We start from the raw sequence: 15,745 nt of genomic DNA, 5'->3' as shown, positions 1-15,745 counted from the left end.
ATGTCATCAAAATTCAAAGATAAAGTCAAAACACATTATTCAAAACTATGAGAACATATGTACATCTCTAACTATACTAAAAGAAATCTATAAAAGTCTATAAAAATCTATAAAATTCTGTTCAATTCTATAAATTTCAATAAAATTCTATATAGTTCTAAAAATGCTATAAATCCTATTCTTGAAACATTCTGCGGACGTTGGGAAGCTTCTTCCTGAGCCTGGAGGAAACAAATCTCTTCCGGACTGCAGGCAAGGACTTTATGGAAGAACATAAGTACATCTCTAACTATACCAGAAGAATTCTATAAAATTCTATATAGTTCTAAAAATGCTATAAAGCCTAGTCTTGAGACATTTGTTGGATGGTGGGTAGCTTCTTCCTGAGCTTGGAGGAAAGAGAGCTCTTCTGGACTGCAGGCAAGGACTTGGTGGTAAAGGGGACATAGAAGGTGTCCAGAGAAAACTTCTTGGTATCCCTACGACCAGTCAGATCTGCAAAGTGGAGAGACCAAGGGTAACAGAGGCCACAGTGCAAACCTAAAGCATATAAAGCTCCAGATTTCATGGGACAGACTCCTTGGAATCTTCTAAGGAGCTGCAGGGAAGCATGCTGCTGCTGGCAGCCCCTTGAAGCAGGCCCGGGGAAAACCCTGACCCGCTTCCACAGGGCTGCCACAGGAACAGCCTGGCCTCTGGGCCGCCCTGGGACAGCAGGGAGCCCAGAGCCCTGTGCTTTCCAGGAATGGCTCAGCTGCACATGCAGCCTCCTGCTCCTCTCCCTGCCCCACAGCTGAGCACTTGCAGAGCACAGCTGATTGCAGGGGCACATGCAGGGCACAGCTGTTCCCTGGCAATGTGCACAGGCTCTCTGGGCTGCCACAAGAGCCTTCCTCCCACCAGAGAGCGGCCCAGCTCCCCCCTCACCTTTTTGTGAGGCTGAGCCATGCTCAGTCTTCACATTGTCCTCATTGTTTGGAGTTGCTTCAGGGCTCCCATTTCATGACGATGAAGGGCGATGGAGAGAGCGGGGGTAGATGCACACCCTTCCTTAGTGTTTTGTCATTTTTGGCAGACGTAAATAAAGTCACATCCGGAGGTGTCCAAGTCAGAACTTTGTCATCTTTCCGGAGAACATGAGACCTTCACCAGCCCAAAATGTCAGAGAGGTTTTCCTGCACGCGTGGAGGCTTGCTGGCTGCACACTTCTTCAGCTTGGTGCCCATCACCTCGTAGAGGGCCAAGGCAAGCCTGGTGGCCACCGTGCGGATGCTGGCGCTTCGGACAGGCAGCGCCTTGTTCTCCAGGAAGGACCAGAGCACGGGCAGGGCATAGCGCTCGACGACTTCAGGGCTCCTGGCATAAACCCACTCCACAAGCACTGCCGGGAGAGAGGCACAGCTTCTTACCCACCAGCCTCCATGCAAACAAGGGTCTACCTCTGCCTTTGCTTCTTGGAAGCCTTTCTGGCTAACATCAGCAAAATAGCACACAGAGCCCCATGATCCAGAAACGGGCAAAGCCGCTGATCATCCTTGAAACTGAACCACCAATACCTCAGGACTAATTTCTCCAAACAGAGCCTTGTCCCTGTGGCAGACTTTGTACTTTTACTAAATTATTTCACAATTTGTTTCTGCATGAACAATGAATGAAATATCAAATTGCCTTTTATTTCCATTTAGAAGTTGTCTAAACCCACAGTGAAGATTTGGAAATGCACTGTAAGGAGGCAGTTGAGTGATTTCTAATAAAGGGGGTGATTCCATTTTGTAACTTCCATGTAAAGTGCCAGAAGTCTTATCTGACTCCCCTTTGCTCAGTGGCACACAGCAAAGGGCAGTATTAGAACACACTTCAAAGCCCCAGCCCACCAGAGATGGCAGCTGCTTGACAGCTGCCTTAGAAACATCGGTGACTAGCCAGTGTCTTTGGCAGAATGCTTTTGTGCCTTTCAACACGGAGCTGTTTCAAACCTTAGCATGTCTTAGGGAATTACCCAGACCCCACTGCCATGGAATTTGAGCATCTTCATGTTTTAATGGCAGTTCCCCTCCAAATGTTAGTGGCATTTTTTCTTACAATGTGCACTGAAATAGGGGCATAGAGAAAGAAAAATGCTACACAGGGGACTGAAATGTAATCAGAAGGCAAGTGTTTTCTCACATTGTCTCTGAAATCTGCTCTCTGCTCATTTTCTGGACTGAACTATATCAAAAACAGACAAAAATTTGCTAACAACAGGCTCCTTGCATGGCAGATTTGACTGAGGGGTTAAAACCTGAAATGCTAGGGAGACCAGTCTTATTTTCTGATCAGACAAAAAGTTATCTAGTAGCTACTTATTATTCTGTGGTGGAAGAGACTTCATTTTCTCTATGCTGTTAATCCACCAGCAGTCATCAACACTGAAACAGCTCCTGAAAGTACCCAAAACCAATCCTGCTAAGCAGGAAACGGGTAATGGTCCACATTTCAAAATGAGACTTCATTTGAGTTGAAATGCAAATAAAGTCATTGGTCACGACAGAACTTCAGAAAGAGCTATCTGTTCCCACTAAACCTGAGTGAGGACATTTGCACTTTCTAAAGTAGTCCTCATTTTTGTTCATTCCTTTATTTGAAAAAGAGATCAAAATAACTGCAAAACTATATTCCCTGTTCCTGGGGATCTACTTGATTCAAATGCTCTTTGATGGTGGTTTGAAAGAGCCTTTGACATTCCCAATCGCTGAACATGCCCTGTTCAGATTCATAAGGAAGACACAAAGACTATGAAACCTTCTATTTAAAGATGCTGGCATAATTAGCAGTGCCATTAGCCCCAGTTAAAGCAAGGCTATCAGTCGTCTTCTCTACTGTATGTTGAGATTGTCATTTTTCCAATCCTTGGCTACTGCTGACACAGCAAGCTCCTCTGAGGAATCAATTCTCAGCTGCATTTGTAGCATTGTGGACAGTGCTGACACAGGAAGAGGCTGTTTGCACAGCCTGAAATGCTCAGTGCAGTGCCATTTTCACAGCACAGGCAGGCAGCCTCAGCACTCTGCTTCTGCCCCTCTGCCCCCAAAGGCTGCCTTGCACTAAATCCATGCAAGGATAAGTGTGATAGACTCTAACAGAGTATCTGATAGAGTGAGATACACTCTGTGTGGTGAGTTTTGACCTAAGCTGTGACCCCAAGGCTCCGCATGCTTCAGCCTCAAAACTTTCCAAGAGCAAAACAAGAATTCTGTGAGAACAAAACAAACTGATCCCCTGAAACAGCATTTGCCACCATTTTTCCTAAAGGCTCACAGATGTCCCTGAGGCTCCAAGAGAGGAGCCAGCTGGGCTATTTTTAGCCCCTTCCTATCCTGGAGGTGGGTTCTGAGATGTCCCCGTGAGAGCTCAGCCCCCAGGCCCAGCGCCGCCCCCATCTCAGATGCTGCACAGCTCTGCAGCAGCCAGGGAAACCTGCCAGAGACACCTGCCCTGGGTATTGGGCAGGAGGGACAAGCTCAGCACCTCCTGCTGTGGCGGAGCTACTCTACTGTCCATTCCCAGGCATTCCCTGTAAATAATCCCCTAGAGGACCTCGTGGCTTAGAAGGGGAGGCCATACCTGTGATACACTCCGTGACAGCCAGCAGAGCTTCGCCATTCAGTTGGCTCCATTGGTTGCTGAGCTCTTTCATCAGTGATACTTTATCTACAAGTGAAACACACGTTTCTGCTTACTCTTCTGAGGTCATAGCAGAAAGGACAGTGGGGAGGGAAAGGGCAGGGGCAATCCCATTTTATAAAAGAAAGTCATATTCTGCTGATTTTTGAATCCTTTTCTTCTTTCCTGCCAGCCTACTTGGCAGGGTTAAAAGTTCCAAAAGAAAAGCTCTCCTTTCACATTTGAAAATCCAAAGTTGTCTTCTGTACCAGGAGCTAAGTTAACACATTTCACATCAGGCACCTCAAGAGTTCAGTTTCATGTAAGCACTGAAAAGGTTTTGCATCCCACAGTAAAAAGGAAGAACTCCATCCTTGGGACACAGAAAGGCACTGAGTCAGGCAGTTCATGAATTCACAGAGCAGCTGAGGTGGAGAAGGTGGAAACACCCCTTGAAGACCTGCCTCCTCACCACTCAATTTTTCAGGCATTTTCAGAGCTGACAACAATCTGTGTGGCAAAGGAATTTAGAGCAGCCCTTGTCTATGTAGGTGTTTGCTAGAGCCACCTTGCCCCATGCAAAACAACATGTGGAACAAGGCATGATTGACAGCTGGATTTAGACCAGTTTGTTCGAAGGAAATGAACTTGGTGAATCCTAAGTTCCCCTTTGAAAAAAGAAGACAAAGAAGAAAGGTGGAAAATAGGCAGCTAATGCCTATCATGTAGAGCCTTCCAGGTGGCTGCTCTGCAGAAGCTCTGATGGGCTGGTGTCCCTTCATGCCAACAGCAAAGCTGTTCATTTGGGAAGTCAGATGGGGCCCAAGCAAACTTTGCCTCTGAATTGTAGCAAAGCTGTAGTCCAGGACTTTGTCTTCAGATCAGCAGCACAGAGCCAAGGGCTCCTGGGACTTTTGGGAATTGCTGATCACATTCAAGCCTGTTGGAGGACTGGTTCCTAAGGACTGCACCTCCAAAGCTTCTGTGGGTGTCTGCGAGAGCCTTCCACAGACAACAGCAGCTGTCAAGGCACTCAGCGTTCTCTTGTGTCGCAGAGACAGAGACGCAGTTGAGGAGAGTCCATGCTGGGGCTCAGCCTCACCTAAATGAGCAATGGATCCTTCCAGCGCTCTCACAGCTGCGGCATGAATCCCGGGATCCTTTGAGTTTAGATTCTTTGTTATTCCTTCCACCAAACGGATGATCACGGGGCTCAGGGCATCTTCCAGGAGGCCTATGATTTCTGCCAGCACGTCCAGCGCCTTCTGCCTCACTCTCTTATGCGTGTCACATAGTCTCAGGTCAAAATAATCAAAAATCTGTGAAGAGAACAAATAACATGAGAACTTGATTAAAATGACCTTGTTTGAAGAGGGGGTGTGGAAATGAGCACTCAGCAATGTCAAAGGTGAAAGTGATCCTTTCTGTCAGGTCAGCCCTTGCATGCACAATTGCAATGTTTTCCTGTGGGCCTCTCGCTGGAATGGTTCTGCAACCTCATGCTGGTTGAAAGATTTTCATCTGTTTTAAAGAGGTTTAGTTGGGGACAGGAGAGTTCCTATGATGTTTCTCCCCAGCTATAAATCATTCAATCAATTCCCTTTATTAACTGATAAGACTACCTTTGCTTTACAAGAGTGGAAGCTGATATTTACAATGCCCGGGTTTCTATACAGTTGCCTCAAGTACTGAGGGCAATTATGATTCTGCCAAAACTATGGCTGGAGGAGATCTAGGTTTTATTTTGTTTGTCTCAGAACCTGTGTCTGGAGATGGGCAGGGCTCTGATCAACTCTTCCAGGACTCAGACCATTTCTCTAACTAACAGGTAGACTTCTAAAATGCAATGTGCTGTACAGCTCTCATTAGAGCAGGCTCAGTCCCTTGAAAGCCCATTATCAGGCACCAGTTTCTGGAAGAAGGGGAAAAAGCATCTACTGGGAGGAGAAAGGATAGCTCTGTCCTTAACTGTTTTCCTCCTTTTCCAAAGAGAAAAAAAAAAGCCCCCCAAGAAGGGTGAGCACCATCTTTACCTAGAGGAATAGGGACAAGGATGGAAATGAGTAGCCAGAGCTGTGCCTGTGCCAGACAAGATGGAGTTTCCAGAAGTATCCTTTAAAAACATTTAGTTGAAACCAACCCAGCCTGAAACATCTCTTCCCCACTCAAACCCATTTTTTGTCCAGAGAATAAGTGCCATTATTGCTTTCAATGGCTGGATTCCCTTCACATAACCCAACTGGCAGTAGGAGACAGCAGCAGTTAAACCAGCAGGAAATTCTGTCATCATCTGATCAACAGCATCAATATAGAAAGCTGCCAGACAAATACAGCTGGACTGAAAAAACTTGTCCTGAAGCCTGGACCTGAATTCAATTTCTCTGGGTAAGAGGGACCAGCCTGTCCCGAAGAGCCAGGATGTCCTGCCAAGACACACTGAATTAACTTTACTTCCCCAGGCCTGGGAAAGGAGCTGATGGAATGGAACAATGAAGATACCCTACATACTTGGACAATGTTAGTGGAGATGAGCTGGGGTTTGGTTTTGGACAGGTCTAGGAGGAGTGCCACTCCTTCCATCCGTGTCTGAAACTCCTTGGCTTCCAGGAGAAGGTAAAGCTTCTGGAGCGGCTTCATCTCTTCCACAGCTGGAGGTAACGTGACCTGGGCTTTTGCACGGTGTAGGAGGCGTCCATCAGAGGTAGACTCCACCCTGGAAAATAAAACCAAATTAGGACCTGTTGGTAATAATAGCTTCAGTTAATTGTGACCAAAACATCTTGAGGAGCTTTCCTAGTGATGTCATTTCAAGCTAGAATATCATGAGGCTCTGAAGAACAACGTGAGCCTCACGCCAGTCATTACAGGAGACAATCTGCAAGTAACATTCTCACACTGCTCACTCAGAAACACCAAGGATGAGATGCATCTGATCTATCTTCAGATGACTTCCAAGGCGAACTGCTCACATTGCTTTGTGGGGAAAGATAGACGCTACTTCCAAGTTTAAACGCCTCCTCATATGGGAGGTGTGTGTCTTATAATAAGGAAACACATCATTCTGGAGAAGTGTCTCTACACCAGGCATGACAATCTGGAAAAGTAGCTCAGATGCATTTGAACAGATGAAGAGGGGCGTATCTGAAGGGTCCAGAAAATCAGTAACAGAGATAAAAACAGAAGCCAGACATGCCAGAACTACGCTCACATTTTGTTTGCTTCCCTAGAGACCAGATCCACAGCTTAACAAACCCACTGGGAACAATTCTCCTGGATCAACCTGTCTCTTCCATGAGCATGGGCAGATGCAAGCCATGCTACTGAGACATGTGGTCACTTTCCTGCCACCGCTGAGCGGGACAGCTCTAAATAAATCCCCTCTGTTATCAGAGGAGAACAGGCACAAGCAGCTCTGCCACTAGCATGAAGAGACAGCAAGAACCAAATTCCTGTCTTAAACGCTGATTGCAGCACAGGGGGAAATAAACCAAACATGCTGTCCATCAAGTAAACTATATGAAGGACAGGAATATCAAGACAAAAAGTCCACATTGAGGCACCTGTTGGCCAAAGTTGCTCAGGAATTCCCTTACTACTACTACTGCTACTACTACTCAAACGTCATACTGTTTGAGGGTAAAAAAGCCATGAATCAGCCAGGCCAAACCACATGGATGAGAACTGTATCTTTGGGGAATGGCATCTTGTTTCAAGACTGGGACTTCTCATTAAAACACCCATCTACAAAAAGACAAAAGACTACACTGGGATTTAAAAAGAACACCCTGGTTGCATTTCCTTGTCCCAAGTCAGGCAGCAGAAACCTGGCCCTCTTCGAGCCTCCACAACACTGCCCTTGCCACTGCACTGGATGGTCTGAGCTGTTACCAATGGGTGTCTTTTGTTGCCCAGTTTTTGTGGAAGCCTTCCAGAGAAGTTGTGTTCAGCATAATGCAGAAGTGGACAATTTTTATCCTAGAGCATTTGTAGGGAAAGGAAAGAATCTCTGGCACTGGTCATCTCCAGCAGAAAGATTTTCCTGAGGAAGAGGCATGTAAAGCACATGTCATGTACTTTGTCACATCTAACAAAAGTGCTCCCATCTGACAAAAGTACCGATTGCTAGAAGGCGATGTGGCCTGGGGCTTCTTTGAGCCGTCGCTCCTCTTCTTCACCAGGTTCTTCACAGATGGGCGTTCAGCCTTCTGGTTTTCCATCCCCTACAAAGACATCAAGAAACTCCATGAATCTTTAGAATTCAAAATAGGGAATTCCTGGATTAAAACACAAGTTAGAACCAGGACCACTGCTACCAAGGCTTAAGGAAACATTTCCTAACTTACAGAAATAAATGGAGCAGAGATTCAGTGATGCCAACTCTTTGTTTACAATAGCCCAAGGCAGGTTATGGGTGCTATCATACGGCAGTGAGCAGCAGTCTAAAATCCTAAATTCATTATTCTTGAGCATAAATGGGAATAATGCAAACTGGTAGGCAATGAGTGTTCTCAATGGAAGCAGCAGATTTGGACTCCTTGGGGGTTGGCCCACTATTTGGTTCAACACTTACTCTCCCTGCTCCTGCACAAAGTCACACTCCCTTCTATAATGTAGATAAAAAGAAGAAAATCCCCCCCAAACAAACAAACTATTTTCCACTGGATGCTGATGGATTCACCAAGCCTCTTCCAGCTCCACAAGGCTTGACAGCAGGGAAGATATTCCCAAAAGACCAACAGTAATTATAGCAATTAGGTTTGACTTGGACATCTTTTGTATATTTGGAAATGTCCTTGGCACCACTACTTCTGGTGTCTTTTGCAAAGACACTGTTATCCTCAGAAGCACTATTCTCACTTAACTGCTTGACTGGGGGCAGAGTAGGGAGAGCCCGTGGGGCCTTGCCCTTGGATGTAAACCCATTTTCTCCTCTTTCCCTTTCCACTTTGTGATATTCAAAGAATTCAAAGCCCCACTTTTTCCCAAATAATATCAGTTCCTCTGTGGTCTGCAGATGAACAGGCTGGGGATTAACAGCTCATTCCAGGAGCAAAATGATGCAGCAGAAGAGGAATGAGGTAAAGACACATCGAGTATGTTTGATCTCATATTAGCAGTGGCAATACTTGCACAAAGGAGACACTGCTTCTGCCAAGCACTTACTTTCTTCTTAATTCTTGCCAGGATATCTTCCAGGTCATGGGTGGAAAGAGATTGTTCCAAAAACTTCTTAAATTTTGGATTATTCAGCAGCATCTTCACCATCTCCTGTCCATAATGCCTAAGGAAGGAAGGAAGGCAGGAAATGAAAAGTGAACAAAGGAAGAGTGTTAACAGAAGCAGCTGATACCTTAAACTGATCAGGTGCAATCCTTGCAAGAGAAGGCATTACCTACTCAGCAAAGAGGGACATTTGCTTCACTGGACACTGCACAGTGTTGTCAGCTGAACACAAGGGACAAGAGGAGAATGTAGGGCCACAAAAAAATACCATTTCACTCTGAAACTGTGGGTGTGCTTCTGTGGGATCAAAGGATCCCAGGGAACAGGCAAAACACATCTGCTTTGTTGTCAGAGCCTATTAGCAATGTCCTGCTGCCATTGCACAATAATTTGCCTTTCTTTCACTGGCAGGGAAGCCGGAACAAAACACCTCATGCTTGCTTTGGATTATTCTATACTATATAGAATAATCAGGGGCATGGGCAGATAGTTGCTCTGGTGTCCCTGGCAGCTATTAATGGGAATTTCATCATCAAAGTAAGGGGATTTTGGTGGTTTGGGTTGGTTTTGCCACTAGGAAACCACAGATTTCTTCAAGAAGAAATTTGGAGGTCACTGAGCCACAGATAACAGCATTCTACAAACCTGCAGAAGTAGTTTAGAAAGACTGAATACATAGGCTAAAGACCTCTGAAATATTTCTAGGGAAGTCTTAGGTTAATGTGAAATAGATGTTTGGGATCCTTCAGTGATGAAGCCAACACTTTGCCTTTATCGTGTGCACCTAAGGCCAGTCAAAACTTTTTGACTGGCTAATCAGAGCTCTTTTGATCTCAGTAAAGAATCCTTCAAGTCACAGGAAGTTGGCAATGCTCTTTCTTGGTGGCCAAGCTCAGGTTACCCACTACAGTCATTTCCCCAGGCCATCCAGAGCAGTGGTCACAGCACCAAGGCTGACAGAGATCAAGAAGTGTTTGGACAATACTCTCAGGCACATGGAGTAACTCTTGGGGTGTCCTGCACACAACCAGGAGCTGGACTTGATGACCCCGATGGGTCCTTTCAAACTCAGCATATTCCATGATTCTGTGACCCTTATCCACACTGTGAGGTAACTTAATGTAACCTTTAGTTTCCACTCCTTTGTAGTTTTACCCTTTATAGCCAGACACAAAACCATGTTCCCGTTTTGGGAGGTGAAATGAAGATCATTACCTTGTGTCCTGGTGACAGTCCTGAGCAAGTGTCCCTGCCACGTGTGCCAGTGTCTCAGCCCTGGGTGTGCCTGCCAGCTTCGTGACTCCAATTCTCTGCACCAAGGACAGGAGGAGCTCGGCCGCGCACTTCCGCACCTGGACGTAGCGGCTCCTGGGAAGAAGAGAGCAAACCCTGGGCACAGGGAGAAGGAACAAGAGCAGCACAGGCCTTGTCCAGAGCCTGCTCCCTGTCCTTGCTGGGGGAAGGAGGCCTGGGCTCTCCCTGCAACTTCAGACACCTGTAGAAGGTTCTGTCCTCAGATAAACACAACGTTAGCAGGGAAAACACGCTGTGGGGCGGGAAGTTGCCGATATCCAGCAATGCAGCCTCTGTCTTTTGTAAAGATTGGCAAGGGATACATCTGAGTGTTTTGACCCTATTCCAAAGCTGAGGAAAGGGTGGCAGGCATTTTGGCCAGGTTGTCCTGATCTAGAGACTGTCTCTTGGGAACTGTCAGGCCCAGCACCAACACTTAAGGCAGCATTTTCTTCAGCTGTCCCGTTGCACTCAGCCTGTGAAGGTGCCTGTCAAGTGATTCATCATCTCAAGGCTAAGCTGAAATATCAGTTTGAATGGAAAGTAGAGCTCTCAGGCCAGGACAGTCATACAAGCCTCCTTTCGGCAGGAGCTGCACCTGCTGTGCAGGCAGTGCCACACCCAGCACATTCTGCCCCATGTGCTGCACGCCCCAGCAAGTACCCTCCGTATTTCTCACGTTAATTGAATCATGAGGATACGTGGTTTTTCCCAGCACTGCAAAATACCCAACAGCGCTCACAGCGGTAATTGCAAATGTTTTCCCTCTTCCCAAAAAAGCACAAGGCTTTCTCCTTGGCCTTTGCAGGCACTTTCATTTCCCCAGTGGTCACCAGGTCTAGGAAAAGCTGACAGACTGGGAGAACTCCAGGAAGCAGCAGGAAGCTGAGTCAGAGGAACTTTAGACTGGATATTAGGAAAAGGTTTTTCACCCAGAGGGTGGTTGGGCACTGGAACAGGCTCCCCAGGGCAGTGGTCACAGCATCAAGCCTGACAGAGTCCAAGAAGCATTTGGACAACAATCTCAGGCACTTGGTGTGAGCCTTGGGCCCTTCTGTGCAAGGCCAGGAGCTGGACTCAATGGTCCTGATGGGCCCCTTCCAACTGCCCCTATTCTACAGATCTGTGATTCTGAGAACTAAGAGGCTGCAGGAGGGCAGAAATAGGTGACAAGAGGAAAGAAATGAGGTTGAAAGAGAATCAAGTCCCTGAGTTCACAGAAGACCCAGGATACAGGACCCTTCCCTGCGACCATTCCCATTCTCTCTCTCTCACCCCTTCCCCCACCCACACAGGAGAAGGTGAAGAATATCACTCAAAGAAGAAGAACCTACTTGGCTCCCTTGTCCATGAGAACAGTCATTGCTCGTGCAGGAGTCACCTTCTCTACCATGATGGCCAGGGCCTGACAGGCTGCCTTCTGAACAAACTCTGGGGAGTTCCACACCATGTGGAGAAGGACCGGAGCAACCTCATCCACCTCAGAATCCATGTCCTTCCTCAAGAGTGCAAACAGCTCTCCCAGAGTGACGATTGCAGAGCAAGACAGCTTTGACCGCAGGCTGGTCACCTGGGGAAGTCATGAGGGGAAACATAAGAATCACCTTGAAAAGAAAACCAGTTGCCTTAGACAAAACTCCCGGGAAATCACAACACCTCCCACTGTGTCCAGAGGAGCAAAAAAGCACAGTAAGAGCAGAAGAGCCCAAGCACAGAAAGGTACCTCCTCTGGCACCAATTTCTGCCCTCAGACCTGCTTACTACAGGCCTAAAAAATATATTTCACTAAAGTGTGCTACTTGACCCTTCTGTAATAGCAACTGCTTTGATTTTAGGGCCTTTTGTTTGAAAAAGAAGCAATTAACGCAAGGGCTGCTTTCAAACCATAAAGGCACAAGTCATAAAGATAAAAGACTCAGGTGCTCCTGTTCAAAAAAGCAACAGCTGTAGTTGAAGCACTCAGACAGGAAACACAAAACACAGGCTCAGGTCTACAGACTAATTTGCAGTGTTGAATTACAGCTTGGGCAGAGAAGGCACACCCTGAGCACACATGGAGATGAGCGAGCACACAGCTACTCTACACACTGTGTATGAAGTGTGGGGGACAATTCAGAACAATGTTCTCACCTCGCTGGTAACTGCCAAGCAAATCTCACGAAGTCGACAAAGCAGGACTTCTGAATGGGACTCAGCCAGCTGTTTGATGATGCAGAGTCCCTTCTCCTTCATCTCCCTGAAAGGCAAGTACCAAAAAGATGGATTTTTCTCTACCCAAGAGCTAGGCAGCACCCTCTGAAATGACCAGGCTGGCAGCTCAGTCAAACCATGGGAGGTGCTTTTCATAGCGTAGTTAATGAAATCATAGACTCAGGATGCTGTGGCTGTCAAAAGCATACAAAACTCCAAGAGGCAAACAGGGGGGTGTCAGAGTCTTCATTTGTGGCCTTTCTGAAAACCTCTGGCACACCAAGTCTCTCTGTCACTACTTCCTAGAAGTTGTGAGGCCAGGCCATGCTGCTGTTTCTTGTCACGTCCCTGTACCTGTCCCTGAGACACAGTCCCATGGGGCTGTTCCTGGGACATTTTCCTTCTTTGTCAGCCCCAGCAGGCAGTTCAGCAGGGAGAGTCTGCGCTGCCACTCTGGAGCCAAGTTTCCACTCTATAGTCTCGGCCTGTGTGTCACCTACTCCACTGCACTGCACACTTTCCCCCAAAAAGCATCAGAGTGTCCCAGAACGGTTCCACCCCTGGGCAAGAACTGTTGAAACCCTGGCTTTTCCCAAAACACTCCTACCTAAAACAACCCCCACAACAGCAACATGTTATTTAAGAGGTGCAAACAACTCTATCTCTCAGCACTTGCTTTGCGCAGGCTCTCAGGTACAGGAAGGTCTGAGGGCTGCAGCACAGGGCTGGTGACTGATCCCACGGGCACCCCTGGGTGTCCTCCAGACCCCCACACCTGCAGGAGCTCTCTGCACCTCACAGGGCACCAAAGAGAAAGGGGAAGAGAAAGCAGAAGAGAAAAGGCAAAGCAAAGGCGACTGCACAAGGAGGCAGATTTTTCATGCTTATCCCAGTGGGAATGGAGGCCTTATCCCCCTGTGTGAATGAAGCATCCAGCAGAGAGTGGATGCTAACCCAGACATCACAAAGAGAACCAGTATCACCTGGCATTTGTAGAGTTATCACCTCTGGGCCTCCTTCTGTCTGTGTAAAATGTTGGGACACATTGTGAGTATTGACAAAACATCTCAGGCCCATATGAAGCAGTGAGAAGGAAAAGTTGAATTCCAAAAATGCAAGGCTCCTAGAGGATTTTCTTTCTTTTTCCTTCTCTTCTGCCATGAGCTCTTCAGAAATAATGACAGACTGAGGGACTTGAAAGCACAACTCAGTCGGTTTCTCAGAAAGAGGAACTCCCTGAAGCTGCTTCTGGGACTGCCATGCAGGAGGTCACAGGGAGACCCTGTCACCTGCCATTGCTGGCAGCAGTGGGAGCAGAGAGGAATCTTACTCAGTCCCACTGGCCTAGTGGCCCAAGGCACCCAAACCTGCACTCCAAACTGCTGCCATCCTGCTTCTCCCTTCAGCCAGCAAATCATGTCGTTCCAGGGCCTTCTCTCTCCCCTCAAGATTTCCTTTGCAGCCCCGTGGAGCAGCAGGCAAAGCGAGGAAGCAGCACGGACCTGCTGCAGCTGGAGCACTGCTGCAGAGCAAGGCTGAGAAAAGGCTGCTCTCAAATCTTGATCCTCTCAGTGCTCTGCAGTGGTTTCAGCAGTGCCCTTCGGCCCTCTGGGCTCTCGGGGCTCAGAGGCAGCAGCAAGACTCACTTCTAACCAACCTTAATGCTGAGAGGGACGCAGCGTGAACGGGGCCTTTCTTACCAGTCGTCGCTGCCGAGTGAGGACAGTGCCTCCTGCAAGGACTGCTGTGGGTCTGCAGAGGCCGTGTCCTTCTGCCCAGTCCCACGGCGCGGCTGCTCTCGGCGCTGGGCACCAGCGGCCGTCTGCGAGGTCACTGTAAGGACAGGGTCGGCCATGGGCGCTGCAGCCCCGGGCAGGGCACCCCGCCATGGAGCGGCCTGCAGCCCATCTCCCAGCCAGGGCTCCCTGGGCACACACGGGCACTGGGGCAGAGGCTTCCCTGCTGCCTGGCGCCTTGGGCTCCTTGCTTTCCCCCAGCCTCCCCGGCTGGGCACAGCTCCAGGCTGAACCTGACCATGGCCCCTCAGCGCCAGCTCCCCAGTGCCACAGGGGCCACAGCCAGCGGCAGGTTCCTGCGGCCACAGAGCTCCCGCTCCCTGCCAGACAGGGCCGGCAGCAGGGCTGGCCAGCCAGGAGGGAGCCCCTCAGGTGCCTCTCTTGTCTCAGTGCCCTGATTTCCCCCAGCCCTGGGGATGGGGCACTCTGCAACTCCCCGAGGAGAAACCTGCAGCTGCCTGGCCACAGCACCGAGCCAAGGCTGAACAGCCCAGCCCTGCTGGGCCCGGCTCAATCCCCACGGAGCAGCTGCCAGGGAACAGCCACACCTGACCCTTCCCACCTGACAGTGCCTCTGCCTCCACTGACCTCAAATATCCTAGACAGCAGCCAGCTGAGTGTACATACATTTAGCCTGCTATTGGGAAGGGAGTAATTTATGGATTTGCTTCTTTCCAAGCATCATGAACCTTTACTCTTTCAGAGGTACACACTTGCTGTATTTCAAAGATGCTGAGGTGAAATTTATTTGTCACCAAATGGATGTGTTTGCATACTGTGCACTGCCTAAGCTTTCTCTTGCAATTTCCAGTCTAGATGGTTGATAAAAAAGCCTTCCAAATGCAAACTGGGGAAAAAAGAATGCGAACACCGATGCAAATTGTTGGCAGACGCACTCTCTTGATAAAAAGCTGCATGCAGAGCCGGACAGCAGCACAGGCAGAGGTCCCAGATGGTGAGTGCACAACTGATCCTGGTGGTTCTCGTAGGTGCACGGTGAGCACACCCTGGCAGGCTGCCCTGCAGCTCATCCCTGCAGTCACAGCAGCCTCCTGGCACCAGTTATCCAGATGGGCAAAAGGCAGAGCTTAGGCCTTTACCCCGATTTCATTCAGCTCAACTTTCCAATGGATTTCTAGAACCAACTGCTACAGTACTACCAAGCTGGAGTAACTCCAAAGTAGATTTGATGTTCAATCTCAGGACAGGCTATGGACCCGAGGTGCCAGCTGTTCTGCCTGAGGCAGGAGGCAGTTTGTGCTCCTTGTGCAAGGAAAAACCCGTGCAGGGAAAAAGCTGCCAGGGAGCAGGCTTACCTGTGGAGTTGCGTGGGAAGCTGCCATCCCCATGGATGGTGGACGTACTGGGCAGTAAGGGCACGTTGTCCTTCACAACCTGCTTCTTCAAGTCGCTACCAGGCTGTTTTCTCTGCCCACTAGCAGCTGTGCCATCGACAGGTGGTAGCCTAAAGCCTGCAGGGACCAAAGAGGAGCTTGTAAGTGGAGGGTGCTGGGCAGGGTGACAGTCGAAAGTCCAAGGAAACTCGCTGGAGGTGGGTAACATCTCTGTTATCCCAAAGAACTTCAAGTATAACAATGGCA

The 15,745-nt window shown here is 48.4% G+C and overlaps 1 protein-coding gene across 1 annotated transcript; it reads right to left on the bottom strand.

The window, feature by feature from the left end:
* Positions 1-343: 343 nt before the first annotated feature.
* LOC146764971 (TOG array regulator of axonemal microtubules protein 2-like) lies at positions 344-14,203 on the bottom strand. Its single transcript, XM_085563122.1, has 11 exons — positions 14,049-14,203; positions 12,289-12,394; positions 11,493-11,728; positions 10,081-10,233; positions 8,806-8,923; positions 7,759-7,862; positions 6,151-6,355; positions 4,745-4,961; positions 3,604-3,690; positions 1,154-1,381; positions 344-495 (listed from the first exon to the last, which is right to left on the bottom strand). Exons 1-11 carry the CDS (start codon positions 14,201-14,203, stop codon positions 344-346), a joined length of 1,761 nt encoding a protein of 586 aa, XP_085419248.1.
* Between the last annotated feature and the right edge of the window lie 1,542 nt (positions 14,204-15,745).

The sequence above is a fragment of the Lonchura striata genome, chromosome 30 (genome assembly GCF_050655825.1).
Source record: "Lonchura striata isolate lonStrDom1 chromosome 30, ASM5065582v1, whole genome shotgun sequence".
Lineage (NCBI taxonomy): Eukaryota > Metazoa > Chordata > Aves > Passeriformes > Estrildidae > Lonchura > Lonchura striata.
The sequence above is the reverse complement of the archived record's forward strand: the minus strand, read 5'-3'. Positions and strand labels throughout refer to the sequence as shown.

Bases quoted from the DNA above. Each gene is read 5' to 3' on its own strand.
- LOC146764971 (XM_085563122.1), bottom strand. From the start codon at position 14,203: ATGGCCGACCCTGTCCTTACAGTGACCTCGCAGACGGCCGCTGGTGCC. The intron at 6,356-7,758 runs GTACTTTTGTCA...TTTATTTTCCAG, and splicing joins ACATCGCCTTCTAGCAATCG to GGTGGAGTCTACCTCTGATG. The intron at 496-1,153 runs GCTGGTGAAGGT...TCCACTTTGCAG, and splicing joins AAACCTCTCTGACATTTTGG to ATCTGACTGGTCGTAGGGAT.